At 41.0% G+C, this 13367-nt stretch overlaps 1 protein-coding gene across 2 annotated transcripts; it reads left to right on the top strand.

Moving 5' to 3' along the window:
• The first annotated feature begins 67 nt into the window (after nucleotides 1-67).
• LOC129213200 (acyl-coenzyme A synthetase ACSM4, mitochondrial-like) lies at nucleotides 68-12604 on the top strand. 2 transcript variants are annotated; one of them, XM_054842826.1, is made up of 14 exons: nucleotides 68-506; nucleotides 2887-3155; nucleotides 4027-4237; nucleotides 4649-4856; nucleotides 5219-5362; nucleotides 6127-6283; nucleotides 6904-6983; nucleotides 7729-7852; nucleotides 8361-8441; nucleotides 8544-8645; nucleotides 9022-9149; nucleotides 9815-9914; nucleotides 10292-10411; nucleotides 11249-12604. In XM_054842826.1, exons 2-14 carry the CDS (start codon nucleotides 2955-2957, stop codon nucleotides 11333-11335), a joined length of 1743 nt encoding a protein of 580 aa, XP_054698801.1. In that variant the 5' UTR covers nucleotides 68-506; nucleotides 2887-2954; the 3' UTR covers nucleotides 11336-12604. The 2 variants fall into 2 exon arrangements, with proteins under 2 accessions (XP_054698801.1, XP_054698803.1); XM_054842828.1 differs by having other exon boundaries at nucleotides 68-2310.
• The last annotated feature ends 763 nt before the right edge of the window (nucleotides 12605-13367 follow it).

Below are 13367 nucleotides of genomic sequence, written 5' to 3'. Positions count from 1 at the left end.
TAATCTTTGTCCTGCAGTGGGTATCAGCAGTGAAGTGATACTCTCTCTTCAAAAACTGTCACTGTCACATTCCCAAATGCTTTCTGAGCGGAAGGAGAAAGACATATTCTTTAACTACTTCTCTTCGTCTTGATGAATTTGTGATCTACTGAAATGGTTAAAGTGGGGGAAAAGAGAAGATACAAAGTGCTTTAGGTGAAGGTACAAATTACGCATCATTAACAATGGTGTAAATGATTACAAGAAAAAGGTTACTGCACAGAATTGTGCTGCCTGGTCGGTTTTGTGCTCTGTCCTGTTCTCCGTACTTCAAAAGAAGCACATGGTAAAGTAGAAAGGGTTTCACTCCAAATCCTTTTTGACAGAGCGTCCAGGTTTGAGGTCTCCAGGTAAAGGCTGATCGTTACAGCGCCTCGGTTGGGAAGCACATGGTCTGAATCCGAATGAACCCAACGGAGAGGATCGACCCCAGCCGGCCCTCAGTCCGTATTGCCCGCAGCAAACAGGTCAGGAAACCGTCGTCGGTCTGAATTCCTAGCGTCGCTGAGCGCTGAGAAGCAGCAGATGGTACTAAAGCAGGAAAAATAATTTCTGATTCTTGCAGCGGTTCAGAGGACTTTGCCATTGCTGGGTCTTCTCCTCGATTTTCTTTCTGCATTTTCACCTCTAAGTTTGCTGGTGAAAAAGTGCTAAAACCTGTCGAAGGGTCTCACAGCAAAACTTTGCAGGCATTTTGGAGACCACTAGGGAATCCCGGATTTAAAATGTTTTTCATCTTGCCAGTCTCGCATACCCTTTCCAATCTTGCATACTGTTTCCAAATGTTCTTTCTCTCTTTTCTTTACAGGCTATTGTGTAGATTTTGTCACTGCAATGGTCTTACATCTGTAGATTATAGCTAAATCATAGCATTAGAGCAGAGTAAGAAATGAGAAATATCTTACTATGCTGTTAAAAAGAAGGATCAAAACAATGAGGCTTTTCTGTTAAAGGACTGAAAGTGGATCCATTGGGTTTTTAGCATTAACAGTGGAGGACACAACCTCAAAGAAAGGTTACATTTAACAAAAAGCTTGATATTTCTACTGGCAGTTGTTTCCTTAAGTAAGAAAAAACAATAAATATGAATGTATATCCCAGAATATGACATAAACCTCCTTAATTAACATCCATTTTCTATGGACTTATTTAGGGAATATTTAAAAAACTATTTTCACCAGTGAAACCTTTTTAGATTTTTTTTTTCCCACCAGGTCCTGTTAGTAGAGTTTTGATTTAAAATTTAAGTACCATCTAAATAAGTTTCTGCTCTATAATCCTGATTCTGAAGTGGATGGTACTTAAGGACATAGTAACACTTAATTTTATATCCATGTCCTCTGATTCTTTCTGAAATGATATCCTGTAGGATTATTTACAGCCGGTCAGTATTTCTCTACCACAATCTCCATGTAGCGTGGAGAACACCGTGAATTACTGTTGGTTTTGACAAAGTATCTGTTCTAGGGGGGGAGTCTGCATCTGATATCACTGAAAAGATTAAATCGCACAAGTTCAAGGTATTTGAGTTCATTTGGCTGATAGGCAGATTAAATATTACTGTTAACAGCTCCTGCTGAGGAATAAGGAAATAATTCCACTGTTAAATAAGTTACTTTTTCTTGGGGAATAAAATTTGACCAAAACTGATGTCTGTGCATCAGAGATGTAGGGATAAGCGGTTACGGTTGAAGCCACAGGACAAGAGGTAAACGAATACAAAATGAACTTTAAAGCCTGGGACAAAGGGCAAAACTTTGCAGCTTCACTCAGGCCACAGAAATTCCACATGGAAAATAATTTCATCAAGAGCTTACCTACAATTTTGTTCCTATTTTGTGGATATGTTCATCCTTTGTAAGAACAAAAAAGAAAATTAACCTGTATTTCAACAGTCACTCGCTTAACCTTATATTGAGTTTAGTAACCTGTGTTTAGTGGCTGAAAAAGGAAAATCAATAGATGGACCCAGGTTTCGGAATCATCACCGGCCTCCGGGACTCCACGACGTCCCGCTCTGACTGCGGGCTCTTCCAGGCACGAGCCAGTTTTGTTTCCATGTTTGATAATCTTCATGTGCACTTACAAGAAGTCTCTAAATAGCGTTAAAATTTTTAATGTTGAGCATAGGTCTGAAGCAATCTTCTAGGCTGCTGAAAATAATAATAATAGTAATAATAATAATAATATAAAAAGAGAGAATGAAAAAAAGAAGAATAGCAATGGAAAGGAAGAAAGTAATTGGACTTGAGAGCTTTTAGGATCATTATGGTGAGTACAGATGGAAGAGGGCATTCACGGCGAGCAAATGTAGAAGTGTCTAAATCAAATTTGGGGACCTGTGGAAGGGATTACTGAAGTGACGGTTCTTGGGATTTCTGTGGTGAATGGATAAATCGGTCAGTGACTGTTCCAGCTAAAGCAGGGAGAATCTTGATGGAAGTAGTCTGGGAACATCCTTCAGCTCCGTGTCAAGGAAAAGGAATAGAGAATCAGCTTCCAGTAACCTTCTTATAATGCAAACAGTAACATCTGATCTTGCGTTTGACTGAGGAGAGTTGTGGGCCGTTAGCAGCCCCAAAGAACACATCAAGAATCTATAAGGTTCAGCTGAGCTACAGACAAGACACCAGATCAGTACAGTATACGTTAATCCTTAAAAAGCTGGTGGTAAAAAAATATAAGAAAGCAGAATGGGGAACTTCACATTTAATTGAACTGTTAAAAACATCAGTTTGGCTGTGTCTAGCCTAAGTGACTTCAACTGACAACTCATCAATTCATAACTGAATTGTCTTTGGATAATCTCAAGATTATTTTCTTTTTTTTTCTTCTTTTTTTTTTCAGGATTCATAGCAACAATTCTGCTAATTTTCTTATATAGTCTATAGCGTCTTCGTACATCATTTTCTGCCATGAAGTTGTTGTTTAACTTACGGACTCTAAAATCCTTGTGGACCCTGAAGCCTCCTAATAGGACTTTCCATGGACACCCCAGGCTGCTTGCCTCTGATGTATATTCACAGTACGAGTCCGTCAGGCGGGGTGAACAGGAAATACCAAAGTACTTTAACTTTGCAAGTGATGTACTGGACAAATGGTCTGAGATTGAAAAGGTAGATGATCTTTTGTTGTTCGGATGAGACACTTTAATTCATTTGAAATAAGGTGGGGGGTTCTCTTTATCAAAAAAAAAAAAAAGAGTTGCCAAAACAAATTTGGATTAGGAATTATACAAAATCTCATTCTTTCTTGCTTTATTTTAAAAGTGGCTCTGACCCTTGGTGCTCTCCCTGTGTAGGTAGAAAAATGATTGGTAAGTAAGTTTACTTCAATTTGACTTCAATTTAACCTTGGAATGGCTGGGCTTATTTCTTCTGCATACTATGATATTAGAGATTCACATCATAAAAATACAGGTAACTTAACAATAACATTGCATGCTAGGGAAAATTCTCCCACAAATGTTTAATTGCCTTGCTCCAAAGTGGATTCTGCATTCGTCCAAATGCCCTGTCGTTAGAGGCCACTTCACTCCCCTCTTCCTGAGCAATCAGATAGAAAGAGTCCTGGGATACCCTGTTGTTTTATTTTTGTCCTCTGCCTGTGCTGCTTCTGTTTAACAGTATTCCACAACTCCATCCAGAATATCAGGAGTATTACCTGAAGTATTTCACATTATCTGCTATTTTGTAGGAGCATTAATGCTCAGCATCAGGCTTAAACTCAAATAGGACCCAGACTAGGACTTGAGTCTGGAGCCAATTGGGCTGGTAAACATTTCAGGTTCAGAAAAGGGGAATTTGTTGGGAATATCTGAGTTTGATCCATAGCAAATCTTGATTCATTACGGACAAGGGAAAATTAATAGCTTATAGGCAGGTCGTGAAACACTCAGATCTTCCATAATTTGCAGCTATGTGTGCATTATAGTTTCACGGTCTTCCAGAAGAGAATGTTTTTGGTTTGAATCCCTGTGTTTTGTAGGCTGGAAAGAGACCATCAAACCCTGCCTTTTGGTGGATAAATGGAAAAGGAGAAGAAGTGAAGTGGAGCTTTGAGGAGCTGGGCTTCCTCTCTCGGAAGGTGGCAAATGTGCTGACTAAAGTATGCGGACTGCAAAAGGGGGACAGAATTGTTGTGATCCTTCCACGAGTCCCAGAGTGGTGGCTGGTGCACGTGGCTTGCATGCGAGCAGGTCAGTCAGCATCTCTGAGACCGGTGAAACCGGTTAATGCAAATCAGTGGGGAGGATCAAGAATTTATATAGTTTCTAAAGGAAAAGTAACGTCATAATCTAGTGAGTGGCCTTGCTACCAGTTCCTCAGGCAGTCCTGAAGGGTTCACACCAGGTCCCATAGGACAGGTGGCCTGTGCGGTGGGTGTGGAGATGACGGAAGGCAGGGAAGAGCCATGGAAGACATCAGGCAGGTCCACGTTTCACTCCTTGCAGGAGAGCACGAGCAGCTGCATTAACCCACCATAACTGTTTGGCTTGGGAATGCCGGGGCAAATTCATCTCAGTTTGGGAATAGTTAATACTTTAAGTTCTTAGAAAAGAATCAGATGTAAAAAATGCCCTCCCAAACTAAATTTATTGCTTTTCTAGGAATTGTCTTAATTCCAGGAATATCCCAATTATCAGCCAAAGACATATTATATCGACTCCAGGCTTCAAAGGCCACGTGCATCATTACTGATGACACACTGGCTCCTGCTGTGGACTCGGTGGCATCTGAGTGTGAGTTTCTGAAAACCAAGTTAATTGTGTCCAAAGGCAGTCGGGAGGGATGGCTGAACTTCACTGACCTGTGCAAGTGAGTATGAGTTAGTGACACAGCAGTCATGATGCAGAAGGCAGACCTGTTCTCCACAAGTGCTCGTTTACAAGTATTCATTGACTCCAGAAACTCATCAAATGCCAGCATTAAGGTGTTAATCATGGCTGCTTGATTGCTGAGCCACATCAGAGCTGTTTGCTAACAGTGGTCTTGTTCTGGGAAGTTTCTGTCCTGTTCTTTGAGGAAAGTATAACTCCCCATTATTTTAGTCTAATTTGGTTAAAAGCTTCTGTAAAGTTTATTCAGGGTAGGAGTTCTGCAATATTCAATACTTAATTACATTCTGAAGGCCGTGTAAAGTAGCCATTGAAGTCACGATTGCGTTCTCTGTTTTAAAGAAACCAATCTGCTGACCATTCCTGCATCAAAACAAGGATTCAGGACTCACTGAGTATCTTCTTTACCAGTGGAACCACGGGTTCTCCAAAGATGACTGAACATTCCCAGGGTAGTCTTGGTTTCAGACCACTTTTAAGTGAAAGGTATGGAAGGTTTGAGCCTGGTTGAACATGGGATAATTGAAGCTGCATGGCAGAACTGATGAAAAATTACTGAATAAGAAATACCAATGTACAGCCCTAGCCCTTCTGCCTCTGAAATCAGACTAGAAACTCCAGCAGATTTCTAGGGGAGTAGGATCACCCCCGTGTTTCCATTTTTCAATGAATTTCTCTTACCCTTTCTTTAGAGTGGTTCAAAGGGCAGCCATCGGCTGGGAATACTTTAGTGCACAGAACCAAGAGATACCACGCTGTTTGGGCTGCAGAATGCTTTGTGACGTGCGTGGATGAGCAGAGGCAGAGTTTGTGTTGGTTGCACAGATCTCCCAGGCCCCTCAGCAGCCTTACAACTGAAATACCTGGTGTCCAACACAGCATCCATGAATGCTGCTGCTTCAGCCCTATCTTCCTACCTAGGGAAAAGTCACCTTATTGAAATTCAGACTCCTTTCTTTCCCTTACTCTATCCTATGTTAAGACTGACATCATATATGTATGATATACATCTCTCTGTGTGTATATATATTTATGCAAACATATAGTTAGGTGCCCTTTTATCCTACAGCTAGCTCATAAAATAAACTTATTCAGAGTTCCCAGTGACCATGTATCTTGTTAGAAATCTGGGGCTTATTGGTTTGGGTTGGGGGTTTTTGGGGGTTTTTTGTTTGTGGTTTGGGCTGTTTGGGTTTTTTAAGCATAAATTGTTCATTATCTTTCTGTTCATTTTTTTTCTGCTCTATCAGGTACTGGTTGGATTTGACTCCATCAGATGTGATATGGAGTACAGCAGACACAGGATGGATACTAGCTTCGCTGGCATCTGTTTTTGATCCCTGGGTTTTTGGATCATGCATCTTTATACATAAGCTCCCACAGGCTGCATCAGCAGCCATCCTAAACGTAAGGAAAAACTAATGGAAATGTGTTAATCTGCAGAAAGAGTGCGAAAAAATTAATTCTGAACAGCATCCATAGATTTCATGAGGGTTGTGTCCATAGTTGTGTTTGAGATGCTGCATCCGTTGCGTAAAGCCCCTGTTTGCATTTTTAATGTACACAGAAGGGGCCAAACCTGCGGTTCATTCATACGTTTTGCTCATAGCCGGTGAGGACGTGAATGAAAGTCGTCCAAAAGCAGCACTAGTTGCTTGCCTTTTGTTCTAGTGACTGTGGAAGTGATATCAGCTGGTATTAAAGCAGACTGAAAGCAAAGCATTTCTCTGCCCCCTGGCCAAGATGGAAGTGAAAACCTCCATGTAACGTAGACAGAGACAGGCTTATTCTGGCCACGCTCCAAGCTCTGCGGTCTGGGTGTCATGTCGACATGTTAGCACAGGATTTTGTCTGATCAAATATTCTGTGAATCTCTGCATATTACACATAGGAGGGTTTCTTACCCAACAGAGAGCGTATGGTGCTTTTACATAGACAGGAGAGCTACGTTTGCCCCCTATATCACCTCTTTTCTGTACGTTTTTTGTCTGAGCTTCATATGTCCCTCTTGTTGTTTAACTCGCTAGACTCTCTGCAGATTCCCCATTGACACGCTGGTTGGCGCTCCAACATTGTTCCGCATGCTGGTGCAAAATGATCTCTCCAAGTACGTCAAGAAATTGTTTACTGATGTTACTAACTAAACATTAGTGATCTTCCAGATCGAGCTGCTTGACCCAAAATAGGGTAGCAATTTAGTTTAAAATACCCTCCATGAAAAGGTTGTCATACAAAATTTGTGAATTTTGTTGAGTTTTATGATCAAACATAGAGAAATTTGATGTTTTCCCTCAGAAATCTGAGACTTTCACTACTGAACTTGTGAGCAAATCCCTGAGAGTATGAAACTGAGCACCTGTTAAATTCTTTATCATAATTTTCAATTACCACATAAATTATCCATGCTTTGGGAAGGACTGTCATCCTAGAAAGCCAGTGACAACCTAAGTGTGAGGGATTGCTTGTTGTGGCAGTTGTCCATCGTCCCCTGCTCCAGTTCTCCCTGCCTGCCACCGTTCCTCCCCTCTCGCACCTCCTCTCAGGCTGACGGAGGGGGTCAGCAACCAGAACCTGGCTCAGCAAACGGCTCCATGGTCACCTATAGGCATCTCCTTAAATCCCAGCTGACTTCAGCAAGAATTTTACTTTATTTTTCCTGTGTGTGTTGAGCGCAGACTGATAGCCTTGCTGTAGCAGGAGCCGAAGGATCAGGAATCCTCTCGTTTCCCCACTTCATGGGACTAACTCTCCCAGCAAACAGCTCTCCAGTATTTTTTATTTATAGTTGCGTGCTCCTTGTCTTGCTCAATAGATTTAAGTACTGCCTCTCTTGTTTTTAACTCCCTGTGAAGCTACAAATTCATGAACCTGAAGCGCTGCCTGAGTGGAGGGGAGCCACTCAACCCAGAAGTCATGGAGCAGTGGAAAAGCAAGACTGGGCTGGACATCCATGAAGTGTATGGCCAGACTGAAACGGTACGTCTCGGGGGGCAATATTCTATTAAAACTTTGTCATTTCTTTTTGCTTTATGATGTTTTAATGTTTGTTTTCAAAGAACACGAATGTTTCTGTGAATGTTTCAGTAATCTCCTCCCCTGATAACCTCTGGAAGAACACCCTCTCGTGGCTCTCCTCAGAGAACCTGCCAGAAACATGGGTTGTTGGGAGGAGACGTGCTTTAATATTTCCATAAGTGTCCTTCAGCAAATTCCAAGAGACAGTGACAGGCAAGAAGGCAGAGTTGGAATCTAAGGAAGACGACTGGTTAGCAGAGGACATGAGTTCTTCACAGATAATAGAACAGGATTCTTTCAGGGAGTTTCTGGATTTTGGTTGTCTGTACCATACATACCACTGACATACAGGGTCCTATGAATCTTAATTCCTTACTTTGGAATTATTCTAGAAAATAAATTTAATGAATTGAATGTGAACGTAGCAGTTTTATATTGCAAAACTTTGTTTTGATTTTGATTTCTACAGGGAATAATCTGCTCTGTTTTTAAAGGAATGAAGATTAAACCTGGATTAATGGGGAAGGCAGCTCCCCTTTATGATGTTCAGGTTTGTTGGCTGCTCTTTAAACTTTCATAGGGGTTTTTTGTTTGGTTGGGTTTGGGGGTTTTTTCCCCATTGGACTGAAATATGTGTTGTTTTTCATTTTAGATCATAGACAAAAACACTAATATTCTGCCTCCTGGACAACAGGGGGAAATTGCTGTCAGAAGCAAACCTATAAGACCACTTGGTTTATTCTCTGAATATATAGTAAGGACTCTATTTATTCCTCACCACCACCAATCTCCCCAAAATCTCTCCATTTGCATAGTGGTTCAAAAGGCTGAATGTTTTTACCAGTTTATTGTTTATTACCTGAATGATTTGTTTGTTTGGATTGGTGGATGTTTGAAAAGGGAAGAGAAGAATTTGCTCGAGATTGAGCTAAAGTGGGTTTTTTTAGAGAATCAATGTTTTTGGTTTTTAAACTTATTTTATTGTATTTTGTAGCAATGTCAGTACAATTCTTGAAAAATCCGTGACTGAAAAATTAAGTTCCAGTGCATTTCACATTATGTGCATTATAGCATAATGTATAGCTAACGCATGCTCAAAATCTAAACTGCTGTTTGTAAACCGCTTTGAGGATAACCCTAAGAAAACCGCAGAAAGTGAACGTGGGGATTTTTACGTCACTGGAGACAGAGGGATTATGGATGAAGATGGATATTTTCAGTTTATTGGCAGAGAGGATGACATCATCATTTCTTCAGGGTCAGTCTGCATGCTTCATTTCTAAATCCGCTGTTGTGTAATCTTACCTGTTGTGTTCCTGGTGAGCTTCTGACGTGATAGTCCTGTGATGAATATATTGACCTCTTGACTTGGGAATACTTGCTTTGATTATTAGCTTTTCATAGACCTGCAGTATCATCTTGGTGATGTCAGTGGCATCTCTCTATCCGTTTCCCCTGCAGCATCTCATCTGTTTCAACAAAGAGTGAAGACTTCCATTGGCAGAGGAGGGATTTTAATCTAGTTTGGTTTTTGACTAAAATTGAAGGACATCTCTATTGGACTCAGAGCACTGAAACATTTTATTTTTAACGTGTTGAAATGAAGCAATTTGATACTGCATGATGTGACACCATCACAGCTGGTACTGCAGACCACAGCTATCAGGGTGGGATGAAGCTCCAGCTTAGGAGCCACAAGGAAAGGGGAGAGATGGAGAGGTATCCACGGCCCACATGACGACCATGAAATGCTCCTGCCTTCCAACACTGCCAACTTTCCCATTCTGCCTAAAGCTTCTATAGTTGGTTGTTGGTTTGTTTGAGTTTGTTTTGCTTTTTCCTTCAATATGACAATTAAAAAACATTTGGTACTGGTTTTTCAGCTCATAAAACCAAATCCTACGTTTTTCTTTCCTTACCTAGATATCGCATCGGGCCATTTGAAGTAGAGAGTGCCCTGATAGAGCACCCAGCGGTAGCAGAAACAGCTGTTGTCAGCAGCCCCGATCCCATCAGAGGAGAGGTAATGATGCTTAACAGTGGTGGAGGAAGCAATATGTTTGTTTAAATATATAACTATATAAAGCTGAATAGTGTACAGCTCTAAGGCAGTCATGTCATCATCAATAATCCTACTTGGGGTGACAGGCAGAATCCTTTCCCATTTACATGCCTTTGCTCCTCTTAATTTCTTTTCATCCCAATAAGGTCTTCTCTGCGGAGAATGTTACAGTGATGTTTACTTTCCCCTTGTTGTTAAGCACTTGTCTATACACTGAAATTGTCTTTTCTGGCTGTCTTGGTGTAGCCAAAGTTGTACTATACTGCTCACTGGAAACCTGCATAGCAGCTCTGAGAAGTGGATGGTGTCAGATCACTTTTGTTGATCTTACCTTACAGGTTGTGAAAGCATTTGTTGTCCTGTCCCCAACCTTTTCATCCAGTGACTTGGAGAGCTTAACCTGTGACTTGCAGGAGCACGTCAAGAAAACTACTGCTCCATACAAATACCCTAGAAAGGTAAATGTTTCTGAGGAGAAACTTTAAACCAGGGCACCCTTCCATAAATCTCAGGAGAATTACTATTTGGATTTTCATGATTCACCTGAAAGGGACAGTGGTAAAGATTCAGCCAGAGCATTGGCTCCAGAAAATCTTTCCTAAATATTGTTAATTTACATTGTTTTTCATGCATTTGAGTAAAGTGTTTGTTTAAACCTCTCAAAAATTTCTAGGCTTCATATGATATCCTAGTTAGATCTGCATATTCTAAGTCAGGCTCACAATCGTGATTCTCCATTTTGTGTTTAATCTTCAACCAAGCACTCTCCGGTGACTTTAGGTAGTACCTGACTGAATCTGAATAATTTTTTATCTACTGGTCCTCACTGTTAATAAATAAGAGGAAAGCCCAGGAGGATACACTTGATGTTTCTCAGTAATCCCAGCACTACAGGACAAGAGCTACTAGCGATGCCTCAGTTCAGTTGTGCAGAACTCATAAGAACTGAGGACCGTTAAAGACTTTGTGCCAATAACATCTCTTTTTTCTTCTTTTTGTCATTCATCACCTGACACCATTTAGTTATTCACCCTTCTGTTGCAGTGCTCGTGTCACAGTACTCAGTTTGGTTAGCTGGGAGGTACCTACCCAGACCTTTGGCCATCCGGGCAGCCAAAGAAGTTGTTTCACAAGTGGCACAATGTGCTGCCTTGATTTGGCATGGACTTGATCCTTTAGGCAAGCAGCGCTTCCTGATGGGAGTCCTCTTAGTTTTCCACATATGTTGAGAGCCAGGCTTGGAAAACCAACTCTGTAGAACACGCTACATTGTTTTCTGTCTTTTTTTTATTTAGGTGGAGTTTGTCCAAGAGCTGCCAAAGACAGTCACTGGGAAGATCAAGAGGAACGAATTAAGAAACAAAGAGTGGGGACGGATGTAGCATTGTCTGGAACTTAACAGAACTTCTTTCATTCCATTAACACTATATAAATGTCTCTGATATAACTGCTCTCCTTCTGATCTATTTCTATTAAATGCCTGAGCATCAAAAACTATAGATAACACCAAGATGTGATGTTTGCGCCTGCTTGCAAGGCTTCTAATGTCAGTACCGTGGTTTCAGTTCCTGAAGCACTGCTGGGAAATGGAACAAACCATACAACTCCATTCTAGTTCTGAATGTCCACAGGTTCACCAGAATTTGGGTGGTGACCCATCTCTTTTAGATAGCATCCAAGATCAGTGAAGAGATGTTGCTGATATCGATTGTCTAGCTCCAAGCTGCAGAAAAGGCGGGTGTGGATTTGAGTGGTTCAAGTGCTCTGTCCTTAAATGCAGCATGTTTAAACCGAACGCAGCGCCCTCTCATTTACTGAAGATGCAAAGACTCCTCTTTATGACCCTCATAAACCCTTCTGGTTTAATACATGCATTGGTGACAAGCAGTGCCAGCTTCTCCTGTGCTTTATCCACAAATAGTCTCTCATACAGAAACAGCTTCGTTGCTCGCCCTCTGTCCTGATCTTCGCGCACACAATAGACAAAACTCCTGTACCACTTCTGGTGGTCTTTAAGGTGAGGTTTGCTGTTGGGCAGGTGACCCAATTTACAGAACAGACCATGGATCTTGCCATAGTAGATGCTGGCTACAGGACCAGTCTATTTCTGCAGCCACTTAGAGGTGAAACCAGTGAAAAAACTCCCTTGATCTGGTTTGGATGGGACGATCACGTCTCTGTTTAACATTTAGCTCTCAGCTTTATGAGGAAGCACGTACTGTAGTGTACGTACCCTTACTTCGTACAGTTGCACATGCAATAGTGGGCCAAGCTTTCAGGCTGTATCGGTTCTTAGCTCTTCATCCTTGGGTTTTTTTCATTTTGTGTGCTCAAAGAAGATTTCATTTTCTGGCCTGAATTTTCATTATTTGACAAAAACATCCTTGGAGCCCTCTTCATTAAATAAGAAGAAATTGCTGGAGAAGAGTAGCATCTTTACGCAAGAAAAAAGGTCTTTTATGGCTGTGTCTCACTGCCTGGAGTTCTGTGTCTACTGCAGCTATAAAGTGAGATTTAGAGAATTCTAATTTTGAGAAAGTAGAATATTTTGTTTCTTGAGAGTAAACACTTCGCTTATGTCAGTGAAACAATTCCTGTACTAGCAACTGCTGAAATGAAAGCAATTGTCAATAAATACAATGTTGACTTCATTCTTTTTTGACAGTAGCTTCCTTTGTTGTAATGCTCCATAATATTTCACAGATTTTTCATTATGCTTTTCACTATTTCACTCCTAAGGTTTCTGGGTCCATTAGATTACATGCTTCCAAAACTAATCAGTAGTTTTCTCTTTTCTGTACCCAGTTCAGTTTCCTTTAAAAGCCATGTACTCTTGGGCCTTCCAGGGACTCTACACCTTCTAGATCTTCCTGCTTGGTTTCAAACAAACAAGTGTTTAAATACAACAAAAAGTGGGCAAAACAACAAAAAAGACAGCAAAAAGTTGAATGATGAACAAGCATACAAACTGGAATTGAGAGCCTCTGGAAACTCCCCTTGTCTCTGCAGTTAGCTGTTTGGGCAGTTAAACTCCAGTAATGTCCGAGGATTAGGAGGTTGATTTTTTTTTTTTTTTTCCTTCATGAAACTTAAGGAGATAAAATCAAGCAACTAAATTCAGAGTTGGGAAAATTCAGAGCCTTAAAAAGAAAAAGGTCTGAATGAAACTGCCGCACTGAAGACAAGAGTTTTACCACTGATTTCAGTGGGGTCATGACTCTTGACTCGCCAAATGGCTCATTAGAATAATTTCCTCCAGGCTTCAACACTAGAACCATCACCTATGATGATCCTTAGCTTAGCTGACCTTAGAAACTGGGTTTTCTTGTGCTCTAGCACCCAGTTTTCTGCATGAACAAAACCAACCTCACCCAGGTGTTAACGCTGCTGGTGCCTCGGGACATTTTGCCTAAC

This window comes from Grus americana, chromosome 15 (genome assembly GCF_028858705.1).
Source record: "Grus americana isolate bGruAme1 chromosome 15, bGruAme1.mat, whole genome shotgun sequence".
Classification (NCBI taxonomy): domain Eukaryota; kingdom Metazoa; phylum Chordata; class Aves; order Gruiformes; family Gruidae; genus Grus; species Grus americana.
The sequence above is the reverse complement of the archived record's forward strand: the minus strand, read 5'-3'. Positions and strand labels throughout refer to the sequence as shown.

Excerpts from the sequence above, each read along its gene's own strand:
- LOC129213200 (XM_054842826.1), top strand. The coding sequence starts at position 2,955 with ATGAAGTTGTTGTTTAACTTACGGACTCTAAAATCCTTGTGGACCCTG. Across the intron at positions 3,156-4,026 it reads AATGGTCTGAGATTGAAAAG|GCTGGAAAGAGACCATCAAA; the intron begins GTAGATGATCTT and ends TGTGTTTTGTAG. Across the intron at positions 6,984-7,728 it reads GTGCAAAATGATCTCTCCAA|CTACAAATTCATGAACCTGA; the intron begins GTACGTCAAGAA and ends CTCCCTGTGAAG.